The 15,398-nt window shown below is 42.0% G+C and overlaps 1 protein-coding gene across 1 annotated transcript in view; it reads right to left on the minus strand.

Annotated features, from left to right (window-relative positions):
• Positions 1–15,398, minus strand: part of USH2A (usherin) — a 437,205-nt gene that overhangs the window by 231,556 nt on the left and 190,251 nt on the right. Inside the window, exon 12 of the mRNA XM_077485085.1 lies at positions 9,402–9,597. Coding sequence (XP_077341211.1) covers positions 9,402–9,597 — 196 coding nt within the window. The remainder of the gene's footprint in view (positions 1–9,401; positions 9,598–15,398) is intronic.

Genomic DNA, 15,398 nt, shown 5'->3' on the forward strand with positions numbered 1-15,398 from the left:
GCCACACCACATGTTTTCAGAGTCCTGTATTTCACCTGAAGTTATATGTGGGTTTTTCTTTGCATCTCGAACAACTTTCCTGTCAGTTGTGGCTAAACTTTTGGTCTAGCTGTCCGTGGCTTGGTTTAAACAGAACCCTTAATTTTTCACTTCTTGATTAGAGTTTGAACACTGCTGATTGCCATTCTTAATTCCTTAGATATCTTTTTATATCCCCTTCCTGTTTTATACAGTTCAACTACCTTTTCCCACAGATCCTTTGACAATTCTTTTGCTTTCTCCATGACTCAGAATCCAGACACGTCAGTGCAGCACTGGATGAAAGATGCAAACTTGTAAACTTGTAAACTTTTTATCAGGGTCATTTGGGTAGTTTCTGTTGTGAATATAATTTAAAAAGAGTAAACACAGTTGATTGATAATAAATGGCTTCAGCCAAACACTAACCATGAGTGAAAGAAACATTTTTGTGTTATCATTCATATTCTCTGAAAATGGCCAAGAAATCATAAATTCTGCCAGGGTATGTCAAATTATGAGCACAACTGTAGATATTCTCCTAAGAAAGCCAAAACCTCACTTTTACTTTTTAAATATTCAGATTTGTTAACATTTTGAATTGACCGAGAGCACTGTATTTGTTCAATACTTCAAATAATCCTCAAAAATGCAACTTGCCTAATAAATGTGCACATGTGGGAGTGTGTATATATATATATATATATATATATATATATATATACATATATATATATATATATATATATATATATATATATATATATATATATATATATATATATATATATATATACATATATATATATATATATATATATATATATATATATATATATATATATATATATATATATACATACAGTATATACCCCCACAATATACCCACAATTTATTGTGGTTGTGTGGTTAAATGTCCTTACATATAAATATAAAAAGCACCTGAATCTGTCTAGATATCATCCTCTGTCATTCCATGCACTGCAATACTTACACTGGAAGAGAAAGGGACATGGCTAGGGACCAATCAGGTTCTACTGCATGCACATGTGCTGACAGGAAAAACACTGACAGCAGGAGAGAGCAGAATGAGCAAAGTTGATAACTTATTAGTGTGCTGCCATCCCTTCAATGTTTTTCACCTGCTTTGCCCGTGGTACAAATACATCATCAATACAGCATGCTATGATCAGAGAAAGCCAATACAAAGCAGGTCAAATGCATAACTAAGAGCTATTATCCACACTAAATGATTGCGGTAAATAGGAATCCTCTGATTTGCATTTAATGTGCATTACAGGTAGGGATGAGCTTCGAGTTTGAGTCGAACTCATGTTCGACTGGAACATTGTCTGTTCGCCTGTTCAGCGAACAGTGAACAATTTGGGCTGTTTGCGGCAAATTCGAAAAGCCGAAACACCCTGTACAAGTCTATGGGAGAAATCTAAACTGCTAATTTTAAAGGCTAATATGCAAGTTACTGTCCTAAAAAGTGTTTGGGGACCTGGGTCCTGCCCCAGGGGACATGGATCAATGCAAAATAATGTTTTAAAAACTGAGTTTTTTTCATGAGCAGTGATTTTAATAATGATTAAAGTGAAACAATAAAATTGTAATATTCCTTTAAATTTCGTACCTGGGGGGTGTGTATAGTATGCCTGTGAAGGGGCGCATGTTTCCCGTGCTTAGAACTGTCCCTGCACAAAGTGTCATTTCGCAAGGAAAAAAAGTCTTTTAAAATCACTTGCGGCGTAATACAGAGAACACTCAATGAATGTTCTCTGTATTACGGGAGCCGACAATTCATTCATTGATAAAAAAAAATTCTTAAAAGCGTGGGGTTCCCCTAAATTCAATTACCAGGCCCTTCAGGTCTGGTATTGATATTAAGGGGAACCCCGCGTCAAATTTTAAAAAAAATTGACGTGGGGGTCCCCCTAAATATCCATACCAGACCCTTCAGGTCTGGTATGGATATTAAGGGGAACCCCGCGTCAATTTTTTTTTTAAAGTGCCGTGGGGGTCCCCCTAAAAATCCATATCAGACCCTTTATCCGAGCATGCAACCTGGCAGGCTGCAGGAAAAGAGGGGGAGACGAGAGAGCGCCCCCCTCCTGAACCGTACCAGGCCACATGCCCTCAACATGGGAGGATGCTTTGGGGGTCTGTGACCCCTCAAAGCACCATGTCCCCATGTTGATGGGGACAAGGGCCTCATCCCCACAACCCTGGCCGGTGGTTTTTGGGGTCTGCGGGCGGGGGGCTTATCAGAATCTGGAAGCCCCCTTTAACAAGGGGACCCCCAGATCCCAGCCCCCCCTGTTTGAAATGGTAAGGGTGTACAAAGGTACCCCTACCATTTCACAAAGAAAGTGTAAACATTTTTTAAATAAGACAAACACACTTTTGAAAAATTCCTTTATTAAAAATAAAACAAATAAAAAAAACCATCCCAGCGGTGCTAATCCACTCTTGCTATCCAGCGACGGATGATCATCTCTCCGGGTTCCAGCGATGGCTGATCTGATCCAGCGATGGGTGATTTTCAGTCCAGCGCAGTCCATCCATGCATCCATCTTCTGTCTCCACTGCGGGGAGCCCAGCGCCTGACGAATTTTTCAAGTGTGTTTGTCTTATTTAACCATTTTTTACACTCTCTTTGTGAAATGGTAGGGGTACTTTTGTACTCCCTTACCATTTCAAACGGGGAAGGTGGGATCTGGGGGTCCCCTTGTTAAAGGGGGCTTCAAGATTCTGATAAGCCCCCCACCCGCAGACCCCCACAACCACCGGCCAGGGTTGTGGGTATGAGGCCCTTGTCCCCATCAACATGGGGACATGGTGCTTTGAGGGGTCTGTGACCCCCAAAGCATCATCCCAAAATTGAGGGCATGTGGCCTGGTACGGTTCAGGGGGGGGCGCTCTCTCGTCCCCCCTCTTTTCCTGCGGCCTGCCAGGTTGTGTGCTCGAATAAAGGGTCTGGTATGAATTTTTAGGGGGACCCCCATGGCAATTTTTTTTTTATTTGACGCGGGGTTCCCCTTAATATCCATACCAGACCTGAAGGGCCTGGTAATTGAATTTAGGGGAACCCCACACTTTTTTTTTATCAATGAATGAATTGTCGGCTCCCGTAATACAGAGAACACTCATTGAGTGTTCTCTGAATTACGCCACAAGTGATTTTAAAATACTTTTTTTCCTTGCAAAATGACACTTTGTGCAGGGACAGTTCTAAGCACGGGAAACATGCGCCCCTTCACAGGCATACTATAGACACCCCCCAGGTACGAAATTTAAAGAAATATTACACTTTTATTGTTTCACTTTAATCATTATTAAAATCACTGCTTCTGAAAAAACAGCAGTTTTTAAAACTTTTTTTTGCATTGATCCATGTCCCCTGGGGCAGGACCCAGGTCCCCAAACACTTTTTAGGACAGTAACTTGCATATTAGCCTTTAAAATTATCACTTTAGATTTTGAACGTTCGAGCCCCATAGACTTTAACAGGGTTCTAAAGTTCACACAAAGTTTAGGTCTGTTCGCAGGTTCTGGTGCGAACCGAACAGGGGGGTGTTCGGCTCATCCTTAATTACAGGCATACCCCACTTTTAGGTACACAATGGGGTTTATTTACTAAAGTTGGAAAGGGCAAAATCAGGCTCACTTCTGCATAGAAACAAATGAGCTTCTAACCTCGGCTTGTTCAATTAAGCTTTGGTAATAAAACCTGGAAGCTCATTGGTTTCTATGCAAAAGTGAGCCTAATTTTGCACTTTCCAGCTTTAGTAAATTGTGTACTTAAAAGTGGGGTATGCCTGTAATCCTTTGACAGAAAATAAAGTCTACATATGTGTATTTTACCTGTTTGCCTAGAGTTTAGCTTTAAATAAAAAATATTTTAAATTTCAATTCAATCTATAAAATGAACATACTCTCTGATATTTATGGAAAGGTAAAGTAAAGGTGTTATCCAAAACAACCAATCAGATTTCAGCAGTTTAAAAATGAAAGCAAAGCACCTCCACACTTGTAAACTTAACGTGCACACAAAATTATTTGTGTGTTGTGTTTAATCACAAAGCTACTGTATGTTTTTAAATATACTATGGTTTTATGGTATAAAAATCTTTACACCAGCAAAATAAAAAGAAATAAAAAAACTTCTGTAATTTAAAAGTGTTTAAACTGGTTATGGCGTTAGCTTCCTACAAAGATATTCAGACAGGTATGCCCGCAATCCTTGGCTCACTTTATCATAATATTCCCATACATCAACATTTCAAAATGTATTATATGCACAGTGTATTTCAGGCACTTGATAAATTTTGTCCTTATGTAGCTGTAGCACCCCTCAAATATTCTGAAAATAATAAATTGCTATAATCAAATCTAATTTTTGAAAAATACCTGTGGGAGCTACAAACAAAAAAGAATGTCTTGTATAAGAACATGATAAATAACGCAGGAGCCCGTAGTTTATTATAATCAGCTTGGCATTGAATTACAAAATTAAAATTATATAGCCCTTGATAAGTAACCCGACCAATGTTCGTGATCAGTGGAATTATGTTGACTTATTTTGCATTTCATAGGAACAGTTCAAAGAAATATAATAGGGAATATAAAGATTTATCACAAAAGCGCCCTGTAGCAAAGAATATGTGGGAGGGGGGGTAAGAAAAATCTATTTATTTTGGCTTAATAAGAAAACGGGCACAGAAATGATTTGCTTAGAACTTGTTTCAGCTAAAACAGTTTTGAAAAGTACTAATTTACCTGAAGGGACACACATACAGCAAGCAGATTAAACAATTTTGACAACATTGGAGGGAAGTTGAGATATGGTGCCAGGGTGAAAGATATGTAGAATTGTTGGCAGGGCCATTTTTAATACTGATTGGACCCCGGGCAAAGATATTCTTGCCTCCCCCCCACCCATGCAAATTTTCTACAACAACATTTCCAAAAAACAAAAACACACTTAAACTTATGTATTGAATTGTATTGTAACTGTACTGTCTGCCCTCATGTTGTAAAGCGCTGCACAAACTGCCGGTGCTATAAACATCCTGTATAATAATAATGATGATGGGGGGCGAGATAGGGAAGTCCAGGATAATAGAGGGGATAGGGAAGTCCAGGATGATTGGAGGTGGGATGGGGGAATTCAAGATGATGCTGGGGGGGGATAGGGGAGTCCAGGATTATGGGGGGAAGGGGAGATAGAGGAAGTCCAGGATGACACACAGGGATTGGGATTGTCTACTGTGAGGTTTTTGTATCATACAGGGCACAGAAAAAAGTCAGCAAAAGGGGCAGTACTTGCTTATTCTACCCCCCTCCACCAAAGTAATCATCTATTGGTCACCTCTGCACACCACTTTGCTTACCTCTGCACCCTCATTCACAGCTCACCTCTGTACCCCCTCCATCCACAGCTCACCTCTGCACCCCCCTCCATTCACAGCTCACCGCTGCACCCCCGTCCAGTCACAGCTCACCTCTGTACCCCCCTCCATCCACAGCTCACCTCTGTACCCCCCTCCATCCATAGCTCACCTCTGTACCCCCCTCCATCCATAGCACACCTCTGTACCCCCCTCCATCCAAAGCTCACCTCTGTACCCCCCTCCATTCACAGCTCACCTCTGTACCCCCCTCCATCCACAGCTCACCTCTATACCCCTATCCATCCACAGCTCACCTCTGTATCCCCTCCATCCACAGTTCACCTCTGTACCCCCCTCCATCTACAGCTCACCTCTGTACCCCCTCCATCCACAGTTCACCTCTGTACCCCCTCCATCCACAGTTCACCTCTGTACCCCCTCCATCCATAGCTCACCTCTGTACCCCCATCCATCCACAGCTCACCTCTGTACCCCCTCCATCTACAGTACACCTTTGTACCGCCCTCCATCTACAGTTCACTTCTGTACCCCCCTCCATTCACAGTTCACATATGTACACCCCTCCATCCACAGTTCAACTCTGTACCCCCCTCCATCCACAGTTCACCTCTGTAGCTCCCTCCATCCATAGTTCACCTCTGTACACCCTCCATCAACAGTTAACCTCTGTACCCACCTCCATCCACAGCTCACCTCTGTACCCCCTCCATCCACAGTTCACCTCTGTACCCCCCCTTCCACAATTCACCTCTGTATCAACCTCTATCCACAGCTCACCTCTGCAAACACTCAAGCCCAAGAATAAGCATACAGTCAGTGAGGTTGGGGCCCCTAATCTGCATTCTTATTTGGGGTCAGTGACTCACTAAGTAGTGAATTTAAGGCCAGCACGAGAGCCCAAGTACTTAGAATTTGCACCTCTAGAAACAAATTGGCAACCATTCCCATATTTCTGGTATTAACCAAATTTAACCTCAATTCCCCACTTTTTCTAGAGCAAGTATTAGTATTATTTTCTTCTACCTGTTTTTTTTAGCAGGAAAGAGCTTGCAAAAGTCTTTCATGTAGGCAGGTGTGGTCTACTTTCTCCACCGTAGGATGTGCTCTTCCACAGAGACACTGCAGTTGGAGAGGAAGTCAAGAGAAACACAATTCCTCTATGGTTTCCTGAATCACTGGGGAAGCATTCTATTGGATGCTGCCACCTCATGTGACTCTGGCATCCATCTTGGATCAGGCAGAGCCAATTTAAGGCCCTGGCTCCCAGGCATGGTGCACATTTGTGAGTTGGTAGAGTAGGGACAGGTACTCCACCTGGTGGGGACAGAACTAGCGGCAGACAAAAGGTTTCTCATGCAGAGGGAAAGTGTAAGGCTCCCATCTTCTCTGGACATCAGCCTGTTTGGGCACAAACTGGCCTGGCCACATTTTTCCCTTCTCTACAGATGTGGACAGGTGGCTGAATTCTGCTTTCTCTGCACACAATATTAATAATATGCTAAAAGTGTAAACTTCTCACCCCCCTGCTTTATGCTTTGCAGTGTGTGACTTCAGATCCCTGCTCCCTGCCTCTGGAAGCTCAGAAATGCTTTGTAATCTGTACATTTTGAACAGCTCTGGATAAGAGATAGCTGCAGATAAACAGGTACAACTTGGAGGAGGATTTGCTTCATCACCTAATACTTGACTTTAGTGGTCATGAATAAGGGTTTGCAACCACTTTAGTGGGGTATTAGTCACACATTTATGAGAGCGACACAATAGCCCAGGTATCACAGAATGTCCAGTTCGCTTGGACTGTTTCACAGTTTCAATTACTAGAGAATTGTTTCCACTGGAGAGGTGGTTATATAGTACTATGTAGCTGGTGGCACAATTCCCTCCTGTATGGGAGTAGTATTCAGTATGTAGGTCCTGCCCTACCCTGCCCCATCTCTCCCTGCTCTATCAATTATATCCCTAGCCAGCAGGCCTCTGTCCCTATCCTCACAGGTGCTCTAGGAATGCTCAAATGACATGGGGTGCTTCCTTTTATGAGGTATCCCCATCATGATGGCCACTGAAGATTTCACAGGAGTGCAATCAGACTACTGTCTTCCACAAGATGGCTGCTGGAGCCCACAAGGGGAACAGTTCCCCTTACTGAAGTTTAACTTCTATAGTCAGGAAGATACTGGAGAGTTTAATAAATTACCACATAGATGAGTTCTTGCTGGAAAAAAATATTTTAACAGACAGCATGGGTTCAGGAAAGACAGAAGTTGTCAAACAAATCAGATTTCTTTTTATGAAGGCGTAAGTAAAACCTTGGACAGAGGGGTGGCTGTGGATGTGGTATACTTGGATTTTGTAAAAACATTTGACACAGTTCCACACACACGACTAATGTGTAACGTAAAGTCTACAGGCTTGAAAAGATTCATTTGTAAATAAAAAAAACGAATTTAGAGTAGTGGATAGTGATTCTAACTGTGAATGGTTATCAGTGGTGTACTCCAAGGTTCAGTGCTGGGACACTTACTTTTTAATATCTTCATAAATGATATAGGGTCTGCGATTAAAATAACCACTTCTGTCTTTGCAGATGACACCAAGATCTGCAGTGGATTAAGGTCCTTACAGGATGTCTCCAATTTACAAACTGACCTCAATGCTCTGTTTAATTGGGCAACTAAGTGGCAAATGAGGTTTAATGTCGATAAATGTAAAGTTATGCACTTGGGGGCTAAGAATATGCATGCATCATATATACTAGGGGGAGTACTACTGGAGAAATCCATAGTGGAAAAGGATCTAGGGGTTTTGGTAGATCATAAGCTCAATAATATCATGCAATGCCAAGCTTCCATTTCCAAAGCGAGCAAATTCCTTTCTTGTATTAAGAGAGGTATGGACTCCACAGAGAGAGAGAGAAAGACAGAGAGAGAGACAGAGAGAGCGAATTTTGCCCCTGTAATAAATCATTAGTAAGACTTCATCTGGAATATGGAATTCCATTTTGGGCACTAGTTCTCAAAAAGGATATCGGGGAACTGGGGAAAGTGCAGAGAAGGGCAACTAAACTGATAGGAGGCATGGAGGAGCTCAGCTATGAGGAAAGATTAGAGGCACAGAATTTATTCTCTCATGAGAATAGGAGATTAAGGAGGGATATGATAAACATGTACAAATACCTAAGTGATCCATATAGTGAACTTGGTGTTGAGTTATTCACTTTAAGGTCATCACAGAGGACAAGGGGGCACTCTTTACATCTAGAGGAAAAAAGATTTAATCTCCAAATACGAAAATGTTTCTTCACAGTAAGAGCTGTGAACATGTGGAATAGACTTCCTCCAGAGGTGGTTCTGGCCAGCTCAGTAGATTGCTTTAAAAAAGGCCTAGATTCTTTCCTAAATGTACATAATATAACTGGATACTAACATTTATAGGTAAAGTTGATCCAGGGAAAATCTGATTGCCTCCTGGGGGATGAGGAAGGAATTTTTTCCCTGCTGTAGCAAATTGGAGCATGCTTTGCTGGGGTTTTTCACCTTCCTCTGGATCAACTCTGGGTGAAGGATTGTGTATATGGGATTGTAATTTTCTTTTTTCTTCTAGATGGACTTGTGTCTTTTTTCAACCTGACTAACTATGTAACTATGAACTTCTCTCCACCTGTAGAAGCGGTGCAATGTTACCTACAAGATGGAGGAATATACAGCCTGCACCTGCCTACAATCTGGTAACAATTTTTGAGAGTTCAATTGAGTGTTCAAGAAGTTACAAAAACACTGAATTTTTGATAGGATCAACAGGTATTTTCTGTAATAGAAGAAAATGTAACTAATCTCCAAAAGAAAACAAATGCAGTCACTACCTCTAAGCATGGGTGAACTGCACTACATACTAGAGCTAGGTTACTCAGAAAGTAATGATGACTGGTTGATACAAGTTATTACATTTTGATTTAGTAAATAGACTTACCAATAATGTTTGGTTTGCATCTGCACTGTCCTGTAGTTTGGTGACAGGTATTACTTCCATTGAGTGTTCCAGCTGTGTTGCAGCGACAGGGTTGGCAGCCATCTGGATTTGACTCTTGTAGGTTATAGAAGCCATCTTTGCACTGGTCACATTGTCTACCCCAGACATTGACTTTGCAGCTGCACTGGCCTCCAACCTGAACAACACCAAACAGATATGCAAATGAATACGTGTTAGACCTTTCATGTTGTCACTTCCTTCAAAAATCCAAAAAAGCAACTGGCTTATTCCTGACTCTGAGTGTAGCGGGAAGAGGAAATCTTTCCCATGTGCCCCATCATCTAAAACTGAACATCAACAGATATAATGGTGTACTGTGGAAAAAGTAAGAACATTCGTAGCGTCAGAAGCCGGTATTGATCCCTTGTAGGCAGTTTGCACAACTGCCAACCATTCTCTGACATCAACTCTGTGACATTTGTACCACTTCTCTATGCAAAATTATTTTAGTTTCAAAATGTTTGAGGGTTTCCTTGCATGAAGTGTCAATTTTAAATTCCCCCAAAACATTTCAATAGGAACTAAAACAGGGCTATGTTTTGGTCTGTCCATAATCCTCTCTTTATTCTCTTTGAACCATTCCTTGGTGGGTTTGCTAGTGGGATTTGGATCATTATTGTGCTGGAAAATCCATTTCTGGTCTAACTTCAACTTTCAGGCTTTGTTCACATGTGCAGTCGCTGGGCAGTAAAACCAGGCATTTGAGCCATGAATACTAACATACAGCCACTCACCACTGTACACCTGCAGTGGCTGTGATGCTGTGCATGTTGACTAATGCAGTTCAATAGGGTTGCACCGCAATTACCTCTTCACCGCCTGTCAAACCCCTCCAAGCACAATTCACTTTTTAGAGAAGTGGCAGTCCCGGCCGCACATGTGAATGAGCCCCTAGAGTGATAGCTTCATATTCCTATCATGAATTTTTTTAAATGATGCAGAATTCAAGTTGACAACGTGGCTCTATCGACCTGAATTATTCAAAGTCTTATAGACTGTTTACTTCGAAAGAGAAGTTGCACTTTTAAAGAGAATTTGCACTAGAATTAATGTGATGAAATTTGGTGATATTGGTGAATGTGGTGGACTTTAAAGTGTTACTGATCCCAGGATCCTGCATTCACACAGTACACAGAACATGGAAATGCAATCATTTTAATAAATATAAATTGCTAAGTCATGTTATAATTTACCATGATGTATTTTTGATTATTACTGTGAATTTTTGCACATTCGTTGCACTTTAGAAGATTGCTGAATTGTGAATTATTGTTTTTTTTATTCTAGTGTGTTTTTATATTTTTTGTAGGGTAGGTAGCTCCACATATCATTTATCTATTATTAATTGCAAAGTACCTTTTCTCATCAGCAGTATAAGGAAGTCTTGTGATTTCAGTACCTGGTTAAAGCTTTAGGAGGAGTTCTCATATTACACTGGCTATCCTATCGGGATGCAGGACCCCTGACCCTTTGCCCCCCCCCCCCCAGAAAAAAAAAAAAAACAACTCTTCAGCAATACACACCAAACTGAGCATGTACAGCCTGACTCCATTTACTCTGTCTTATCCGGACATGCAAGAAGAAGAATATATGTGCATACAGGATCAAAGAGCCTTTTTACACAATGCAGAGGATTAATCCCTGTGTGTATACAGTGTATGTATAACAAGCATGCTTTACTGCATATATAGACTGATTTTACTGTTCTGGGTTTAGTAACATAAAGAATACCTAATCATGTGCAAGGAAAATAAAAAAAAAACAGCATTACTGCTTGCACACAATTGAATGATGGACGTCAGCCAAGCTTCACCTGATTCACTGAGCTCTGACGTAAATTCACTTGCAAAATGATACTTAAAGTGGAGTTCCACCCCAAAATAAAAATTTATTTATGTGCATAAAAAAAACAAAAAAAACTAATTTGGAGAAAAATTTTCTTTTTACTCACCTCTAAAAGCCTGCTGCTAGGGGGTCCCTCGTAGTCTGCCTCCTTCTGTGCCTGGGCTCCTGATGTCAAGGCCTCGGTGCAGGAAGATCGCCTCTCCCGTGACCAGTTCCAGATGATTGCACGGCCAGTGACGGTGCATGGCGCAGCTCGAGCATGCACAGTGGGTGCCCGGCTGTGAAGCCACAGATGAGAGTCCACAGTTAAAATGCCGGTGCCACCGAGCCGAGGAGGGGACGAGCGGGGCTGCGATCCCCCACATCGCTGGACTCCAGGACAGGTAAGAGTCCTATTATTAAAGTATTTGTAGCTGCTGACTTTTTTTTTTGTAAGTGGGAACCCCTCTTTAAAAGTCAATAGCCTATTTCCCTTTAGCAAATAAGCAGCGATGACTGCAAGCTCCTCAGGCCCCAAAGCAGCCCCAAGCCATTACATTTTCACCAATCAGTTTCACAGTTGTTATGAGGTTCTTCTCCTGAAATGCAGTCTGTGATTTCCCTCAAACACATTTACTTTTACTGTGGCTAAACAGCTTTATCTTTGATTTATCGATCCACAGCAGGTTGTTCCAGAAGACTTGGTCTTTTCTTTTATTTATTGGCAAACTGCTGTTTTGTTCCAATGTTCTTTTTGGGTAGCCAAAGGCTGCTTACTGTCACACTTCCATGCAGATTATTCGAATGCAATCTCACGGGCAGATTGTCTGGCGGACTCTGGTCTGCCGGACCAAGTCCACCGGATAGTCTGATCATGTGTACGTGGCATTAGAGAACTCTATTGATCAGATGATGACACCACACATGATGACACCACACTTGCCATTAGGCAAAGAGAACACCAGACCCTCGATATCTGAGCTATAATTAATTCCCCTACTAGGGATGGGCAAACGGTTCGGGCCGAACTTTGGTTGCTTGGATTTTCTGCAAACACCAAACAATATGCGGTGTTCGGGGCAAAATCAAAAGCCGCTGGAACACCGTTAAAGTCTATGGGACACTAACATGAAAAATCAAAAGTGCTCATTTTAAAGGCTTATATGCAAGTTATTGTCATAAAAAGTGTTGGGGGACCTGAGTCCTGCCCCAGGGGACATGTATCAATGCAAAATTTTTTTTTTTTAAACTGCAGTTTTTTCGGGAGCAGTGATTTTTTTAACGCTTAAAGTGAAACAATAAAAATGAAATATTCCTTTAAATATCATGCCTGGGGAGTTTAAAACTGATCGCAGCTGTAATGAATTGTTGGGTCTCGGCAATATAGATAAAACTCATTGAAAGAAAGAGCATGAGATCCCCCTGCCCATCCATTACCAGGACCTTTGGGTGTGGTATGAAAATTAAGGGGAACCCCAAACCAAATGGCATGAGGTCCCCCCAAAATCCATACCAGACCCTTATCTGAGCATGTAACCTGACAGGCCACAGGAAAAGAGGGGGACGAGAGAGCGCCCCCCTCCTGAACCGTACCAGGCCACATGCCCTCAAAATGGGGAGGGTGCTTTGGGGTATCCCCCCAAAGAACCTTGTTCCCATGTTGATGGAGACAAGGACCTCATCCCCACAACCCTTGCCCCGTGGTTGTGGGGATCTGTGGGCGGGGGGGGTTATCGGAATCTGGAAGCCCCCTTTAACAAGGGGACCTCCAGATCCCGTCCTCCCCAATGTGGGAAATGGTAATGGGGTACATTTGTACCCCTACCATTTCACAAAAAAGTGTCAAAATGTTAAAAAAGAGGCCACGCCCCTCTGATGAGGGGGTGGGGTCACCCAGGTACATCACTGAGTGGCTCCGCCCTCAGTTATATAAGAACTGTCAAAGGCAATGAAGCGTCACATGACGGGAGTCTCCCATAGAGGCGAATCTGTGGCGGATTTTTTATTTTTCCAGTCCTTCAGCGGAGCGATATAAGAAGATGAATGGACATCGTGGGACATATTTATTTTTTTATTTTTTTAAAAAGGGCTTGTCCCAAGCTGTGTCTTGTTTTTTAACATTTTGACACTTTTTTTGTGAAATGGTAGGGGCACATTTGTACCCCGTTACCATTTCACACAGGGGGGGGGCAGGATCTGGGGGTCCTCTTGTCAAAAGGGGCTTCCAAATTCCGATAAGCTCGCTGCCCAGAGACACCCCACAAGCACTGGGCAAGGGTTGTGGGGATGAAGACCTTGTCCCCATCAACATGGGGACAAGGTGCTTTGGGGAGCTACCCCAAAGCACCCTCCCCATGTTGAGGGCATGTGGTCTGGTACGGTTCAGGAAGGGGAGCGCTCTCTCGTCTCCCTCTCTTTTCCTGCTGCCTGCCAGGTTGCGTGCTCGGATTAGGGTCTGGTATGGCCCTTGGGGGGACCCCTACAACATTTTTTTATTTTGGTGCAGGGTTCCCCTTAATTTCCATATCAGACCCGAAGGGTGTCTGACATTTACACAGTAATCGGTGCATTTTTATAGCACTGATCACTGTATAAATGTCAATGGTCCCAAAAATGTGTTAAAAGTGTCCGATCTATCCACCATAATGTCACAGTACTGCTAAAAATCGCTGATCACTGCCATTACTAGTAAAAACAATTATAAAAATGCCATAAATCTTTCCCATAGTTTGCAGATGCTATAACTTTTGCGCAAACCAATCAATATATGCTTATTGTGATTTTGTTTTACCAAAAATATATAGAAAAATATTTATTGGCCTAAACTTATGAAGAAAAGTGTTTTTTTTATTTTTTATTTGGGGATATTTATTATAGCAAAAAGTAAAAAATTGTGTTTTGTTTTTTTCAGAATTATTGCTCTTTTTTTGTCTATAGGGCAATAAACAAAAACGACAAAGGTGATCAAATACCACCAAAAGAAAGCTCTATGTGTGAGAAAAAAAGGACGCAAATTTTGCTTGGGTAATTTTGCATGACCGCGCAATTGTCAGTTAAAGTGACACAGTGACAAATTGTAAAAAGTGGTCAGGAAGGGGGTCAAATATTCCGGGGCTGAAGCGGTTAAAGTGGTTATAAACTTCAGTCATGGAATCTGAACAAAGCACATATATCTGTTGAGTTTACTTATCTCTCTCCAAAGCTCTAAGTGTTGTTTCTCTCTAGTGTTTCATTGTCAGCAGGAGTCACCTCTGAAAGGTTTTACCAACACATGACATACATTTGTGTTGGTTGGGGGGTAAAGAGCTCAGAACAGAGCTTGTCTATTTACAATACAGTTATTCTGCTATGTGAAAGTGGGTGTGTTCCTTTCCTCCAATCAGCTCTCACCCACTGTTATTGCAGTATTTCCGTCCCCTCCTCTGTGCTGCTGACAGATGAAGAAAGATTTTTGAACACGATCTGCACTTTTGAGGAAGTGCAAAGAGGAGAAGATTGTATCCCCTTCCTGGCCCAGAGATAAAAACTTCAGATAAGCAAGTAAAACCTATGTAGGAGGATTTGTTTTATCTCTGTGTATCAACTGAGGATGTTCACTTCACTGGGTATATGTAAGGGTTTACAACCACTTTAACCTCCCTAGCGGTCTCGGGATCGCATCGCTGGATACAGGGAGAGGTTACTTACCTTGTCCCTTGGATCCAGCGATGTCCTCCGCGCTGTGTAATCGAGCCGTCCTCCGCTCGATTCCCACAGTGCCCGAGTGCCGCCGAGCTCCGTTCCCTGCTACGTTATGGCGCACGGGAGCGGAGATCGGCGCCAAATTCAAAAAAGTAAAAACACACACAGTACTGTAATCTTACAGATAACAGTACTGTATAAAAAAAATTACACACCCCCTTTGTCCCTAGTGGTCTGTGCAGTGCCCTGCATGCACTTTTATATTATAAATACTGTTTTTTCTGCCTGGAATTTGGAGATTGTCCATAGCAACCAAAAAGTGTCCCTTTATGTAAAAAGTGATTTTAGACCAACTAGAAAACAGCGATAATAAATTATAATCACTTGCAGAACTGAGCGATAGCGATTTGTGGGGAAATTTGTCATCAAACA

The sequence above is a fragment of the Lithobates pipiens genome, unplaced genomic scaffold, assembly GCF_037356315.1.
Source record: "Lithobates pipiens isolate NorthernLeopardFrog02 unplaced genomic scaffold, aLitPip1_a1.2 Scaffold_18, whole genome shotgun sequence".
Lineage (NCBI taxonomy): Eukaryota > Metazoa > Chordata > Amphibia > Anura > Ranidae > Lithobates > Lithobates pipiens.